The sequence below is a fragment of the Suncus etruscus genome, chromosome 5 (genome assembly GCF_024139225.1).
Source record: "Suncus etruscus isolate mSunEtr1 chromosome 5, mSunEtr1.pri.cur, whole genome shotgun sequence".
In the NCBI taxonomy this organism is placed as follows: domain Eukaryota; kingdom Metazoa; phylum Chordata; class Mammalia; order Eulipotyphla; family Soricidae; genus Suncus; species Suncus etruscus.
In genome coordinates, this window is record NC_064852.1 from 15,496,231 (window position 1) to 15,512,189 (window position 15,959).

The 15,959-nt window shown below is 56.2% G+C and overlaps 1 protein-coding gene across 1 annotated transcript in view; it reads right to left on the reverse strand.

The window, feature by feature from the left end:
* Positions 1-14,380, reverse strand: part of NIBAN2 (niban apoptosis regulator 2) — a 41,676-nt gene extending 27,296 nt beyond the window's left edge. The window contains exon 1 of the mRNA XM_049774138.1: positions 14,204-14,380. Within this exon, the coding sequence (XP_049630095.1) occupies positions 14,204-14,258 (55 nt within the window). The 5' untranslated portion in view covers positions 14,259-14,380. The remainder of the gene's footprint in view (positions 1-14,203) is intronic.
* Positions 14,381-15,959: the final 1,579 nt, after the last annotated feature.

Consider the following 15,959-nt stretch of genomic DNA (forward strand, 5'->3'; position numbering starts at 1 on the left):
GAGAACCCCACCTCTCATCTTCAGCCGCTAGCAAGTCAGTACACCGCTGTGAATGGGGTGTTCTGGGGACCCCAAAATCCAGGGTGACCATGGGGTCTAGAATTAATCTCCTGCTGGGGTCCTGCCCAGTCCCAGTCCTCACTCCTGGGGCTCTAGCACTCTGGACTCTACCAACCAACGGGCATCAAGACTCACACAACCACCTACGCTGGGCACGAGTCTCCAAGATCTCATCTTGTGAGGCCTCGGCTGTGGGCATTGTCCTGCCCCTCAGCTGGGCAGTCTGTGTCCAATAGCAGCTGCTGGGGGACAGAGAAGGCTCTTCCCTAAAGTTCTCAGTGATCAGTGACAACAAAGGGGTCCCCGATCCACCAGAAAGTCTCCATTACAGTTGCAGGCACCAATACCCTATCCCCAAGATCCAGCTTCCGACCTCACCCTTTCTCATTCCTCCCCTGCTCTTTCCTTCTCTCCCATGTGTTTCTTTCCCTCCCACATAGGGTGGGGGACACTCCCATGGGACCAGACAAGAGTCGAATGTCCCCCCAATACCCTCGGTCTTATTACATATGTGCACAATGAGACAGTATGAAGATGAAGAAGTTTAATAACCTAGGGTGGAGAGGTTGGCTTGGTGAGCTGAAGCATGGACTTTGCATGAGGGAGGCCTGGGTTCAATCCCTTTGACCATGCAGGTATAGAACCAGCACCCCCCCCCAGCACACCCCCCCCCCCCCGGGCCCGGAGAGATAGCACAGCAGCGTTTGCCTTGCAAGCAGCCGATCCAGGACCAAAGGTGGTTGGTTCGAATCCCGGTGTCCCATATGGTCCCCCGTGCCTGCCAGGAGCTATTTCTGAGCAGACAGCCAGGAGTAACCCCTGAGCACTGCCGGGTGTGGGCCAAAAACCAAAGAAAAAAAAAAAAAAAGAACCAGCCCCCCCAACAATATGGAGCAGGGAGTAACCCCTAAATTATGTCCCAAACTTCAATAAGGGTCCTTTTGCTATACCTCAAGCTGGTGATAGCATTGGTGAAGATCCCCCTTCCTGGCAGTCATCGCCCCATGGAAGCTTTTGGGGGGGTTGATTTTGGGGTCACTTGCTCTGTATTCAGCAATCATTCCTGGTGGGGTGCAGATGCCTGGATCAGCCATCTGTAAGGCAAGCACCTTACATGATACCTCTCTCTCATATATCATGGACTACCTCCACAAACTTTTAAAAGACCTCAAAGTAGGGGGCCGGAGAGGTGGCGTTAGAGGTAGGCATCTGCCTTGCAAGCGCTAGCCAAGAATTCGATCCCCCGGCATCCCATATGGTCCCCCAAGCCAGGAGTGATTTCTCAGCACATAGCTAGGAGTAACCCTTAAGTGTCAATGGGTGTGGCCCAAAAAACAAAAAATAGGCCCCAAAGTAGGAGCCAGAGCAATAGTACAGCAGGGAGGCCTTGCATTCAGCCAATCTGAGTTTGATCCCAGCATCTTCTATAACCCCCAGAGCCACCAGGAGTGATTCCTGAGTATACAGACAGGAGTAACCCCTGAGTATCGCTAGGTGTGCCTCCCCAAAAAATACCCCAACGCTTTCATCACTGGGTCCAGGATTCTGCCAGGGGTGAGGGGCAAACCACAAAGCAAGAAGCTCCTCTTGGTACTACAGTGCCCAAGGTTTGTCATTGTCCTTTTAAAATGGGGTGGAGAGGGGACCGGAGAAATAGCACAGCAGTAAGGCGTTTGCCTTGCATGCAGCCAACCCAGGATGGACGGTGGTTTGATTCTCAGCATCCCATATCGTCTCCTGAGCCTGCCAGGAGCAAGTTCTGAGTGCAGAGCCAAGAGTAACCCCTGAGCATCACTGGGTATGGCCCAAAAACCAAAAAATTAAATAAATAAAATAAAATGGGGTGCATAGGGACAATTGCTCAGGCCTTATGGGACAGCAGAGTTGAACCCCTAGCTCCAGTCAGGTTTCCTGTGGGCAGGCCTATCCTCTTGACAAGGAAGCAAAAGGGACCCGAGGCCAGTCTCCCACCCACTAAGCAGCCCCTGACCCAGTCCACTATGGCAGAAACGCAGAAAATAAAACAAAAACACATGCCTGGTGCAAGCCCAGGCATGCTGGCTGGTGAGAGACAGGAGGGGCGGGGAGCAGCAGAATGGAGCAGGATGTCATTCTGTCATCCCACGAACCCTTTAATGAATCTCCTACTTGTTTTGGGATCCTCACCTAGCAATGTTCAGGGCTTACTCCTGACTCAGTTCTACTACACTCAGAGATCATTCACTCCTGGAGGACCGGGGCATTATGGTTCAAAGGTTCGAACCCGGCTCCCCCACATGCAAGGCAAGAACCCTACCTATGTGTACTATCACTCCAGTCCTCCTCTAATGATTCGACCTCTGAGGAGAGCACTTTGCTCTGAGCACCTCTGCTATGAGCCACAAGCTCCCTCCCCCAGGTGTAACTTGCCACCCACCCACCCATGAACCAAGGAACAGCAGGGCCATCCAGCCACAGGGGGTTCCTGAATGCCCCTGCCTCTCCCTCCCTGCTCCCCCTGAGGCTCAAGGACAAGAACAAAGGACAGGCTTGGAGCCAGCCCAGCTGTGAGTCAGATGGGGAGGAAGACTCAGGAGGAAGGAAGCACGAGGGAGGGAGAGGGGGAAACTGCCCCATTCGCTCTGGGCTGTGGTTGGTCTTGGCCTGGGTGCGGGGCTCATGTCACTGGTACTAAACGGAAGGGCCATGAAGAGTAGCTGGAGTGGATTCCCACCTGACATTCACCCCATCCCTTCACAATCTGGGTTTTCCAGAAATTGAAATGGTCCCAGATCTCTGCTGGTTGTGTGTTGCACTGTCAGAAATGGGGGCATGGGGTTAAAGGGACATTTACAAAGAGGCAGAATGTGGCTTCACTTGGACACCCTTAGGGCCCAGATGTGCTATTACCATCCTAATCCAATGCTGATGAAAGCACAACACAGACCTGGGGCCCAAGCTAGAGGAGGTCTGAGCTCGTCAGACAGGAATTCACTTGAAGCCAAAGTGATAGCACATGGGGAAGGTACTTGCCTTGCACATGGTCAACCCAGGTTCGATCCCCGGCATCCCATATGGTCCACTGAGCCTACCAGAAATAACCCAAGTGCCGTCAGGTGTGATCCAAATAAATAAATACAAAGAGAAGACCCCAGCTGGGACTTAACAAGTAAAGTTAGGAGAGAAGCAGCCTGGTCCCCCCAAATACATACAGAGCTGGGGCCCAGGCCCTAGACCCAGAGGCCTTCCTGAGATTCTCCCAAGTTCTGTAATGGAGTGGTGGGGAAATTGCATAGAGCCAAAGTCACAGCAATTGCCAAGCTGAGAAAGGTGTTGGCAGCAGGCAGGGGACAAAGGTGGCAGCTAGGGGGCTGTCCCCCAAGGGCCCAGGATGGGGCTGAGCCCCTCTGGGGGTTCCCAGCCCCCAGCCAGCCAGGCCAGAGGGAGCAACTCCTTGGATTAGTCACAAACTCAACAGAAAAACAGGAAAGCGACTCAGGGATCACCAGTGCCCCCTTCCCAGACAGCCAGAGGCCAGTATAAGGGAAAGAATGTTGGCGTTCAGGGCGGTCTCGAACAGGGTCAGGGAGAAGGGGCCAGCAGCGTTCCAACTCTGGTCTCACATCTCTGCCCCCCCCCCCCCCCGTTGGCTACAGGGGACCTCCCCATATTAAACATGCAGAAGCCAAGACTCAGAGGAGATGCCCCTTGACCAAAGTCATGGGACTGAGTGGAGCTGGGCCAGGGACAGTCCCCAGAAGCCAGGGGTGAGCAGGACACCCTGAGATCACGGTCCCATCCACTTGCCTTTCCTGGCTGGCTCCACTGTGGAATTGGGGCTGGGCTGGGCCAGGATGGACCATCTGGGCAGGCAGATGAGACCCCTCTTCAGGCAGCCTATTTGTTTATTCAGTTTTCAAAATTATAATTTGGGCAGCACCCATGCCATTGCTGCCCGCTGGGGCTCCTGTTCCTGGGGTGAGTGGCTTAGAAGGGAGTGGGGGGATTTATGGGGGGAAACTTCTCCTTTCCTGGGCCTCAGTTTACTCAATAATGAAATGGGGACAGCCAATGGCAGAGGGTCCTTCCTAGCTAGGAGAAGTGAGAACTGCTGGGTCCACAGCACATCCCAAACTTGGGATGAGGGAAGCTGCCCCCCCAGACCAATCACGAGACCCCACTACAGGGTCACAGCTCTGCCACTACACAGGGCCCAGGCCAACCTCACCCCACTGCTGAGTCTCTGTTTTCTGTTCTCCCCAAACAAACTAGTGAAAACACACAAGAGACAGAAGGACGATTGTCAGCACCCCACCCCACCCCCAGGTGTCAGGATCACCCCCTGAAGTTCTGGGCAGACTACTACAAGGACAGCCACCCCACCCCCACCCCCCACCCAGGACTTAGAACTGCCCTTCACACTCATTCATGCAAGGAATGTGGGCTATGCTATGCTACCACCGCCTCCCAGAATGTTCTCGCACCCTGGAGACAGGGGGTTGAGCTCAGGGCTCCAACACTAGACCGGGAGCAGAGGGGACAGAGAGTATGTGGCTCCCGAGTTGAGCCAGAGTTGAGCCAGACACGCCACTACCGCCCGCCCGAGGGATCTAAACCAGTTCCTTCAACTCAGGAATCATCAGACCCTGTTACATGAAGTGGTGGTTAGCGAGGGGCGAAGGGCTGGAGACTAAGGGCTCCACTAAGGGCACAAAAAGGCCTCAGAAGCAAATTCTGTGGCTGAAGTAATAGCATAGCGGGGAGGACATTTGCTTTGCATGTGGCATTCCCTATACCCCGCCCCCCCCCCCCCGAGCCTTTTAGGAGTAATCTCTGAGCCAGGAGGAACCCCTGAGCATCAATAGGTGTGGCCCAAATAAATAAATTTTGGCTGGAGAGATAGCATGGAGGTAAGGCATTTGCCTTGTATGCAGAAGGTCAGTGGTTCAAATCCCAGCATCCCATAGAGTCCCCCGAGCCTGCCAGGAGTGATTTCTGAGCGTAGAGCCAGGGAGTAACCCCTGAGCGCTGCCGGGTGTGACCCAAAAACCAATAAATAAATAAATAAATTTTTAGGAAGGAGGGACTGGAGAGATAGCACAGCAGCAGGGTGTTTGCCTTGTAGGCAACAGATCCAGGATAGGCAGTGGTTCGAATCCTAGCATCCCATATGATCCCCCCCTATCCCCGTGCCTGCCAGGAGCGATTTCTTTTGAGGGGGGGTCCACACCAGGCAGCACTCAGGGACTACTCCTGGCTCTACGCTCAGAAATTGCCCCCGGCAGGCTTGGGGGACCATATGGGATGCCGGGATTTGAACCACCATTCTTCTGCAAGCAAGGCAAATGCCCTACCACTGTGCTATCTCTCCGGCCCTGTGCCAGGAGCGATTTATGAGTGCAGAGCCAGAAGTAACTCTTGAGTGCCACTGGATGTGATCCAAAACCCAAAAGTAAATAAATAAATAAATAAATAATTAATTAAAAAAAGCAAACTCTGCTACCCCCAGCATGCTATCAGCAAGTAGCAAACACAGGCACCTGCTTGGAACCTCTTGCAGTCCAAGGCCAGAGCTCCCCAAAGCTAGTGGGCTCCTGGGTGTATGGAAACAAAAACAAAGCTCCGAAAAGGAAGGGCTTGCATCAGGTCCCTTGGCTCCTGGATTCCGAAGTCCACTCCCAGAAGGTCCATAGATGGTGGGTTGGGCATGGAGGTCAGTGGGCACAAGAAGGTTCGTATCTGTCTAAAGAGACTCCTTGATAAAATGATTGTCCATTGTGGGCCAGAGCAATAGCATGCAGGAAGGGTGTTTGCCTTTCACACAGCCGAACTGGGTTTGATCCTGACATCCCATATAGGAATGACCCCTGAGCACAGAGCCAAGAGCAAGAACCAACCCCTGAACAGCACCAGACGGGGTTCAAGAACATAACTGAAAACAAACAAAAATGAAGAATCTCCTCAAAATTAGGCCTAGGAGCTCTGCTGGAGGTGGAACAGGGCTGAGGAGGCGGCCATGGGACACCCACATTCTGCAGACCAAGATTCACTCAAGCCACTGGTCCAGGGGGTCATGCTCCCCACGGGTGCCCCTCTCCCAACAGGAGGACCTGCACAATTGCTCTGGCCCCCCACCCCACAGAGGCAGCAACAAGGGCAGCCTTGGGGTACCTACAATGCCAGAACAGACCTCAAGTCTGCCCAGCCTTGTCCATGACTGTGACTGTCACCCAAGTCATAGTCTGACTGCTCTGTTTCCCCTATTCTCCCCCATTGCCCCCCCCACATCTCCTCCTCACCTCCCCTTGGCACAGCTGACTGACCCCAGGCCCCCTGTGCCTCCCCATGGCACCCCCCAATGACCCTCCTCTCAAGGCCAACATGGCGTCTCTCAACCCTCTGCCTCATCCGCCGCCCCAAGATATCCCCCAGCCAAGCAGAGGGAGGGAGAGTCAGCCCAGAAGCACTGATGGGGCCACCTGGGACTTGGGGACCCGTGTGCTCCTGGCACTTGGCACCAGGCTGGCAGGTAGCAGGTGTTCAGGGATGGCTGACAGAGCAGAGACAACAATGACTGAGTGGGAGCTGGAGCGACAGCACAGCAGGGAGGGCATTTGTCTTGCAAGCAGCTGACCCGGATTCGATACCTGGCCTCTCATATGGTCTCCCGAGCCTGCCAGGAATGACCCATGAGCCCAGAGCCAGGAGTAATCTCTGAGCACAGCCAGGTGTGGCCCAAAAACAAACAAACAAACAAAAGGATGACCAAGTGCCTTCAGCCAGGTCTCCCTAGGAGTCTACCCCAGCACACAAGCCCTGCACCCCAGTTTCTCACTACCATCTCCCCCATCCACCTGGCCTGCCCTTAAAGGCTGATCCTAGAGAATTCCTACGAGGAGATACTGATGGGAGAAGAGGCTCCAGAGAGGCAGAGCCATGGGTCCAGAGAGTCACACAGCAAACAAGCTTCAGGACTAGGCTGGAGTCCCACAAGTATAAAGCTGAGTATGGGGCCTGCCCCAGGCGGGTTCAGCTGTCTTCAGGCCTGTTCCTGCTCCATCTAATGTGGGGCACAGCTGTGTGACTTCTAAGTCATCAAACTCACTGCCCAGGTGCCCAGAACCACTGGCGAGTGGGGGAGTGAGGGGTGGATACTGAGGCCATAGGTCAGTCTGACACACACCACCCAAAAAATAGCGCCAATCACCGCTGTTTCTAAAACCACTGCACTAACTCTGTATTAGCCCCAATGGCCAGGGGACGCGAAGTTTCTGAGATAGGGGCCAGGATGGCCAGGGCTGGTGGAACTTGAACCCCAGCTCTCCAACTGTGGAGCAGGCCCTGCCTGGCCCATCAGGATCACCAGGCCCAACTCCCAAAGGGCCACAGGTAGCACATCTCCCAAAGGGGTGGATCCCAGGGAGAGGCTGGCTGCCCCAGAGATGCGGACACTTCCTGTTCTTCCAGTTTTTAAAAACCCTGAGATCAAAAGATTATTGCAGTGAGGCTGACTCAGGCGCTAAGATTCTTCTAAGGAGAGGCTGGTGCTCTCTGCTCCACCCAGGGCTGAGCTGAAACCCCTGAGCAGCTTCTGTCCTTCACCTCAGCCCAGTGTGGGCTCCAGAAAGGCCTTCTTCCTGCCTGGGGAAGCTGGGGGTGGGGGGTGCGTGCTCAGGAATGCCAGCCCCTGCAGGAGTGAAGTGAGTCATAGGCTCTGTGCCTGCAGAGGAAGAGGGGAGTCACGAAGGAACTCAGGGCGCTGGCGAGAGGCAGGAGCGGCAGAGGAGCACGGCGGGGCAGGGCCCTGGACAGAAGCCTGTACCTTCCCACTCGGCCCCTCCCTTTCCACCCGCCTCAGCCTGGGACTTTTCCACCTGGTCTAACAGGAGGATCTGGGCCCCAGTGGAACCTATGCTGGGCTTAAGGCCACCCTGCCTCAGCCGGGTCCGTCCCCACCCAACCCACATCGGCAGGGAGTGGGGTGAAGGCGGGAGGAGGGGGGTGACAAGCAGGCTGGGCTGGCACACAGTACGTGCTCAGTTAAACAATGGCTCATCTTACCGCTGGAATCTAGAGTGCGCAAGCCCCGCCCTGGATCCTGACCACAGTCAGAGCCTGTGGCAAGCTGGGTCGCCCACCCAGAGGAAGTGAGACACAGGCGGCCCCGCCCCAGAGACTGTGGCCACCAGCCCACGTGCCCACTCGTGAGCTGCTCTTTTGGGGGACCTTGCACTTGGAATGGTGCTTTGAAGGTATTCCAGAAGGGAGTCGGTGTGTGTGTGTGTGTGTGTGTGTGTGTGTGTGTGTGTGTGTGTGTGTGTGTGTGTGTGTGTGTGTGTGTTTACAGAGGGGCTATGTCTGTGCTCAGAAGACTGAGATCAGGCAGGAAACACACAAGTTGACTCAGTTTACCCCAGAAATAACAGCCTTAGCGGGACGGGGCACCCTCTGGCCTGGGGGAAGAAGAGAGAGAGAAGATAATTCTAGAGAAATTAGGCCTCACCCCCCCCCCAAGCCACCCTAAGAACTTGTGGGAGACATTTACTAGAAACCACTGACACCCACTGAGTCAAGGTCTGGGTAAGGCAGAATCAACACAAGGAAGTAGCAGCAAAGAGTGAAGGGGCCACAGCCAGAAGGGGACCCTAGCTTGGAGGGGCATGGGAAAGGATGGGGCTGGAGGCCACTCTGGGGGAGGCGGGGTCCACAGCAACAAAAGCATGTTCTGTGAGAGCTGACAAGCTGACGAGACTCAGCACAGTCCTGGGAGCTTTACCCCCCAGGCGCTGACCCCGGGCCCTGGAGAAGGGCAGAAGCCAGTCAGGCAGAGGCAGTCATACTTCCGGCCTGCGGGCTCCACCCAAAATCCCGGGCAGCAGGGAGAGGCAGTCGGGGGTCAGAGTCACAAGAAGACACTGCTGTCTTTTCACTCTGAGGACCCAAAGTCATAGGGAGATGAGAAAATCGGGGTGCTGGAGGAAGTGTCAGCGCTCAAGAGTATATGGTTTGTCAGAATGAGGCACTGTGCTGATCCTGCATACATAGCCTGCTGCCCAAACCCCCCAAGATTCAGTTTGGAAAAAGACATTGTGTAATAAAAAGCAAGATACCCTTTATCATCTATCGGATTGACCAAGAGGATGATAACACTCAACACTGAATGTGCTGAGGGCCCAGGCAGGGAGCATCACCATGAAAACTTGGGTTCCCCTTGGAGATCTCAATATTGGGACCTGGTACAGAACATGAGCTGGGGAGGTGTGGCAGCATTGTGAATTCATGAGAAACTGCCCACAAGTCACATGGTCCCTAACCGGAAACTGGGTCAAACACGTGCTCGAGAGCAGACACACACACACACACACACACACACACACACACACACACACCAGGAGAAATAGCACAGCGGGTAGGGCATTTGCCTTGCTCATGGCCAGTCAGATCCCTAACATAGCATATGATTCCCCAAGCACTGACAAGAGTGAATGACATGGGGGCACAGAACCAGAGGGAACCCTGAGAAGGAAGTGAAATGTGGCCCAACCAGGTCCCTCCAGAAATAAGATAAAATTTGTTTAAATAAAACTGATTAAAAAGTGAAAAGAAGGGCCCGGAGAGATAGCACAGCGGGCGTTTGCCTTGCAAGCAGCCGATCCAGGACCAAAGGTGGTTGGTTCGAATCCCGGTATCCCATATAGTCCCCTGTGCCTGCCAGGAGCTATTTCTGAGCATGGAGCCAGGAGTAACCCCTGAGCACCGCCAGTTGTGACCCAAAAACCAAAATAAAAGTGAAAAGAAAGGGATGGAGTGGTAAAACAGAGGGTAGGGTGTTTGCCTAGTACACAGCTGACCTGGATTCAATCCCCAGCAGCCCATATAGTTCCCAAAGCCTGCCAGGAGTAATTTCTGAGCACAGAGCCTGCAGTAACCCCTGAGTGTCCCAAATACTACAATAACAACAACAACAACAAAGTAATAAAGAAAACAAGGCCCCATGGAATCACCAAGCAAATGCGTCTGTCTGGCCACGGGTCAGCATGAACAAAAGTCAACCTCAGACACAGCCAGGGAAGGAGAGAGAGTAGAGCAGGAGGATGCTTGCCTTGCACACAGCAGACCTGGGGTTCAACCCTTGGCATCCCAGAGGGTCTCCCAGAGCTGCACCAGGAGTAACTCCTGAGCATCGTTGGGTGTGAACCAATCATACAACCAAACAAATACATAAACAGCTCAGGAACAACTAAGTCTATTCCAGTGGCTCTTGGAACACACGTCCAGAAACCAGCAGCAGGCGTGGCAGTTTCTTCTGGGGTGAGAGGTGGAGGGACTTTCCCACCTGGCACTGCCAAACAGGCTCTGCATTCCGCCCCCCACTCATTATACACCATGAGATTCTGGTGCTCCGAGTGGGGGCAGACGTTAAGGTGGCAGTGGGAGAAAGTGACAGTTAATGGGGGGGGGGGGGGAAGATCCTCAAATGCACTGAGAGAGCTGCATAAGCCAGGCCTCCCCATGCACCCCAGAACACACATGTGGTGTCCAGCAGGTACTTGGTACACTATTAAAGCTGTTGGGGTTGGGGCTGGAGAGACAGCAGAAGGTCATCGGTTTGAATCCCAGCGTCCCATATGGTCCCCCGTGCCTGCCAGGAGCAATTTCTGAGCATGGAGCCAGGAGTAACCCCTGAGCACTGCTGGGTGTGACCCAAAAGCCACACACACACACACACACACACACACACACACACACACACACACACACACACACACACACACGCACACAGCTAAAAAGCTGTTGGGGCTTTTTAAGAATTATTTTTGGGGGGGAGACCACACCTGACTATGCTCAGGGTTTACTCCCGGATCTGTGCTCAAGGATCACTCCTGGTAGAGTTCAGTGGACTATCATATGGGGTGCTGGGGTTCAAACTCAGATTGGCCACATGCAATGCAAGCACCTTATCCACTCACTGTACTACGGCTCTGTTCCCAAAGCCTATGTTTTTTGTTTGTTTGTTTTGTTTTTTTGGGGCCACACCTGGTGACACTCAGGAGTTATTCCTGGCAGGCTCGGGGGACCCTATGGGCTCTGGGGATTGAAACGGGATCAATCCTGGGTCGATCGCAAGCAAGGCAAATGCCCTACCGCTGGGCTCACTCACCAGCAGCCCCAAAGCCTATGCTTCAAAGGAGATTTAGCAAGGGAAAGGTGAACCCGGCCAAGGGCGGAGCTGAGGTGGTAGTGGAAGACTAAGCCTAATGCCCCAATCTCTCCCAACACCCCATTCCTGCAAGGTATACCAGGACTGGCCATGGGGGCACCATCTCCCCTATAATTTCATGCTGATGGACACAATTCCTGCAGCTATGGCTGAGTCTTTTTCAGACAGTCCGGAGGGCAGAACACAACCCACTGGCAAGGTTCCCCCACTTAAGGCAGAGCCCCCAGGGCAACATGGGGTGTTCACTCCTCAACATCTCACTTTCCAGGGCTCCAATTAAAGCATCATCCTTCCGGATCAGGTCAGATGGGGAAGGAGGGCTTGTCCACCTGCAGCTTTGGCCAGGTCTGGGGCTCCCCTCACTACCTGACTCATCCATCACCCATGTGGTCCCATACAGAAAGAACAGGCGGCCACGGGTTCTGCAAACCCTGATAGGGGTACATGGCCATGCACTCAGATCCACTTGACTCTGTGACTGGACAGAGCCGGGAGAAACAGGAGCCCACATAGGCCTCCCCTCACCCGCCAGGTGACAAAGTGAGTGGGGGGGCCTCGCCTAAGCTCCCAGTTCCACCGATGTGTCTGACCCCCACTGCTCCCTAAATCTTTCCTGCTGTAGAGTGGGAGAAGGGACTATTCCCCTATTACAGATGAGAAATGAAGTTAACTGAGCCGCCCCCCACCCCAGCTGGCCTGCCTTGGGGTCCACATGGACACCCTGAATTGGCTCCAGTCTGGAAGAAATCTATGGGGGCGGAACCTGAGAAAGGCCTACACAAGGACAGTCCTCAGGGAGGTCCCCTTCCCTTCGCAACCTAGGGGAAACTGAGGCCTGCGAGCCATCAGGAAAGGCTGAGATTGTACCAGCTTCTGAGCACTCAGGCCTGGCTCCTTCTCTCACTTCCACTTCTCCCTCTTAACAGCCAGTGTAGCCAGGGGTGGAGCAGCCTGCCCCCTTCACACCCCCCAGGGACCACTATGCCGTGAGCAAGTCCCGACTTGCCAGGATGGATAAAAGGCAACCTGGGCAGGGGCACGCCTCACCTGACCGCTCTCGGGACAGCCAGGTGGGCCCTCACCTGCCCACCTGCTCCAGAGCCAAAGGCCAGGCCCAGAACCCAAGAACCCTAAATCCCCAAACAACCACCAGCACCTGAGGGGGGGAGGAAGGAGGGATGAGCTGGGCAGGGCACCCCACGTGAGGCCCGGAATTTTAATTGTCAGGTATGAAGGGCTTCCTGGGGAGGGTGAAAGAAGCCTGTGCGTCCCCTCCCAAGCCCCCAGCCCTGCCCTCCAGGGCGCCCCTCAGGTGAGGCTGGCGCAAGAATTTGAGGTGTTTGGACAGGGTTATTAATAGTACGCGTGAGTGCCATGCCGCCTCTTCACAGGGCCTGGCATCCACCGAACAAACCCAGCCCATCCAGGAGAGGACACTTGACCGTTTGTGGCCTCTGCCCCCCTCCCCTGTGACACAGTCAGTGGTGGGGAGGGTGGGGGCAGACCCCCTGCAGAGGTGGGTGGACGGAGGCCCAGAGTCCGTTGGAGGGTGGGAGAAGGAAAAACCCCAGTGAAGAAGGTTCAGCACACCTCACCCCGATGGGCAAGGGGCCCCACCGGGAGGTGGTGAATGGATGGACTGTTTGTTCCAGAGCCCCAGGAGGCTGGTCGGCCGCAGGGAGGGGACAGGAAGGCTCCGCCTTGGCCTCCTCCGCCCAGAGTCCAGGCCTGTCCTACAGGGAGGCTGGTCAGGACTTAACCCCCTGCTAATCTGGCTGCATAGGGCCAGATTCTCCCCAGCACTGCCCTCGCCCCTGGCTGGGCCCCAGGCCTGGCATAACTCAGGGGGGCATCCAGCCAGAGGCCTAGATCCGCAGACACTGGGCACCCACTTCCAAAGCATCTCCGGGCACGTAGGAACACGGAGTTAAGGGGTACCTAATACCCACTTTCAAGGGGAGAAAAGGGTATAAACAGGCAGAACTCCGGTGCCAAAACTGCCCAGGACAGCAGAGGTGGGCACGGAGCTGTGAACCCACCGGCCAGAAGTTACCATCTCCCCCACTTTGCCCCACATGGACCCAAGTCTAGGCCAGGCCACTTGTGGAGCCAGTTACATGAATGAGCTCACTCAAGTCCCTCAACAACTCAGGAATCAGGAAGGAACCAGTCATCCCATTTCCAAGCGGACAGAGCCCAGGTGCCAGGCCGTCAGCAGACAGGGCCCGGGGTGGCGCAGCCGGGAACCAGATGCCCATTTGCACCCAGGTAGCCTTGCCAGGGCCAGCGAGGGGGGCTGGTGCCCAGCCAGAACCAGCTCCCCTGACATTCTGTGCCTCTCCTAACCTCCTCAGGGTGGGTTCGAGGAAGCCTAGCTTGCTCCAGAGCAAGCTAGTGGGCAGCTGCCTCCTTGAAAAAAATAATAACCCAGGGAGTGTGAGCAGGACAGGAGGTTACCAGGAGCCCCTTTCTGAGCCGGAGGCACAGGGCTGGGGTTCCAAGGCAGACACCCCTCCAAATCACCCCCTATCCCCTTTTCCTTGATGGGCCTTGCAGGCCAGCTTCAGCCACGTGTACTGAGTCTGGGGCAAGCTGGGAACTGGGACAGTTAGTTGGGGAAGGTCAGCACAGAGCGAAAGCCAAAGGGGTGGGAGACTGGGACCCTTCCTACCATCAGGGTGAGTGGGGGGCTTGCTGAGAGACCCCCAGAGGACTGCCTGGAGGTGGGAAGGTGGAAATCTCTTGCAGAGGGGAAGAGCATTCCCAGCAAAGGCTGGATAGGGGTGTCCAGAAATGGGGGGGGGCAATCAGATAAAGAAGACCCAGGATTTCGACACGACCCCTCTCCAGGCCTTCTGGGGGTCCCCAGCCCCAACCCAAACCCCAACAGGGACCCCGCAGGCCCGGCGGGGGCGTGGCCCGGGGCTTCCCCTCCAGTCTCACCTGCGATGTGCTGGCGCCGGGCGTCGTCCAGGTGCGTGGACAGCACGTCCCCCATGGCGAGAGAGAAAGAGCAGCGGCTCAGGCCGCCCGCCCAACGCTGCCCGCGCCAAGCGCTCAAGCGGACGCCACTGGCGCCATGCAGCCCGCCCGGACTGCGGCCTCTGTCCGCCCGCACCGGCGCTTGCTCGGGCCGCGTCCGCCCTGCCCGCCGCCTCCGCCCCGCCAGGCCACGCCCCCTTATTGACTAGACCACGCCTCTTACTGACAGACCACGCCCCATAAGCGCCGCCTCTGCCTGCAGCCCATCAGTCTCGGCGAAGCCACGCCTTCGTCTCAGACAGACCACGCCCCTCATCGCCAGACCACGCCCCCGTACGCCCCGCCTCTGCCTGCCACAGCCCATCAGTCTCAGCGAAGCCACGCCTCTTCCTAAGCCACGCCCCAAGGAATCCCGCCTCCACCCGCGCCCCGGACCTCGGCCCCGCCCCGCGTCGTCAGACCACGCCTTTATAAGTCCCGCCCCTGTCTGCCAGCCTGCGCGGCTCAGAGAAGCCACCGCCCAGAGTGGTCTGGAGGCCCGCCCCCGCCCCGCATAAGCCACGCCCCCAATGGGCGGTCTGTCTTTTTAGACTCCGCCCCTAGCTTGCAGCGAACGGGAGGGGCGGGGCCGCCACCGCCGGGACACAGACAAAGGAAAAGGTCGGAGAAAGAGAAGGAAAAGGGGCCGGAGCGGTGGCTGTCTGCCTCGCGGGCGCTTGCCTAGGACGGACCGCGGTTCGATTCCTAGATGGTCCCCCAAGCCAGGAGCGATTTCTGGGTGCAGAGCCAGGAGGAACCCCTGAGTGTCACCGGGTGTGGCCCCAAAAAACAATAAATAAATAAATAAATAAATGATAATAAAAATAAGCATGAAGGAGGAGGAGAGGTGCCCCGGCCCAGGCCAGAGCCTACAGATGGATCTGGAGGGAGGAGGTCTGAAAAGAAGGTGGGGTGCTCTAGGGGGTCCTCAGGCCCCTCCCAGCACTCTAGCTTTAGCCCTCCCAGCTCCCCTGTCATTGCTCCCTGGAAGTTCACTGCTGGCCTAGGTCCCACCTGCCCCCAGGGGAGCCAGTCTGGAAGGCCCAACTGGAGGCAGGGTGCTCAGGAGAAGGGTTCGAATGTAGGGGAGGGTCCAGGCCACAGCGTCCCCATCCTGGGTCCCTGCCCCTAGAGACTAGCAAGCGAGCTTTCCTGCTTGAACAGGGCAGGCAAGGGGGAAAATAAGGTCACTTCACGGTTTATGGGTTTCAAAACCCTCGACCTAAGCTAGATTCTGGGTCCCAGGCCTGTTGGTGAGTCAGGGAACAAAAATTGGGAGGGATGTTTGGGGCCAATTCGGTGACTGATTGGAGATAGATAATAATTGGGGTTCCCCAAATACTAGCAGAGTGACCAACCCTTCCAGGGTGAACACTGAGGCTTTGACCTCCAGCCCTGCATTTTTTGTCCCCAGCTCTGCTTCATGCATCCCCCCTGTAAAGGACAGGACAGCTCTCATGGTCACAAAAGCCAACAGGCCTCACTGTCCCGTCCACAGCACAGAAAGTGGGTTTGACATGCATTCAGGGGACAGGACGCTCATTGCCACTTGGGGACTCATCCTCCCTGCTCCTCGCCTTGGGACAGGCAGGCTGGATCTCATCTCAACTTCGGTTTCCCTCCTCTGTCCGTTGCCTGAAAGTAATGACACACTGAAGATCAGATGACAAAAGACCGC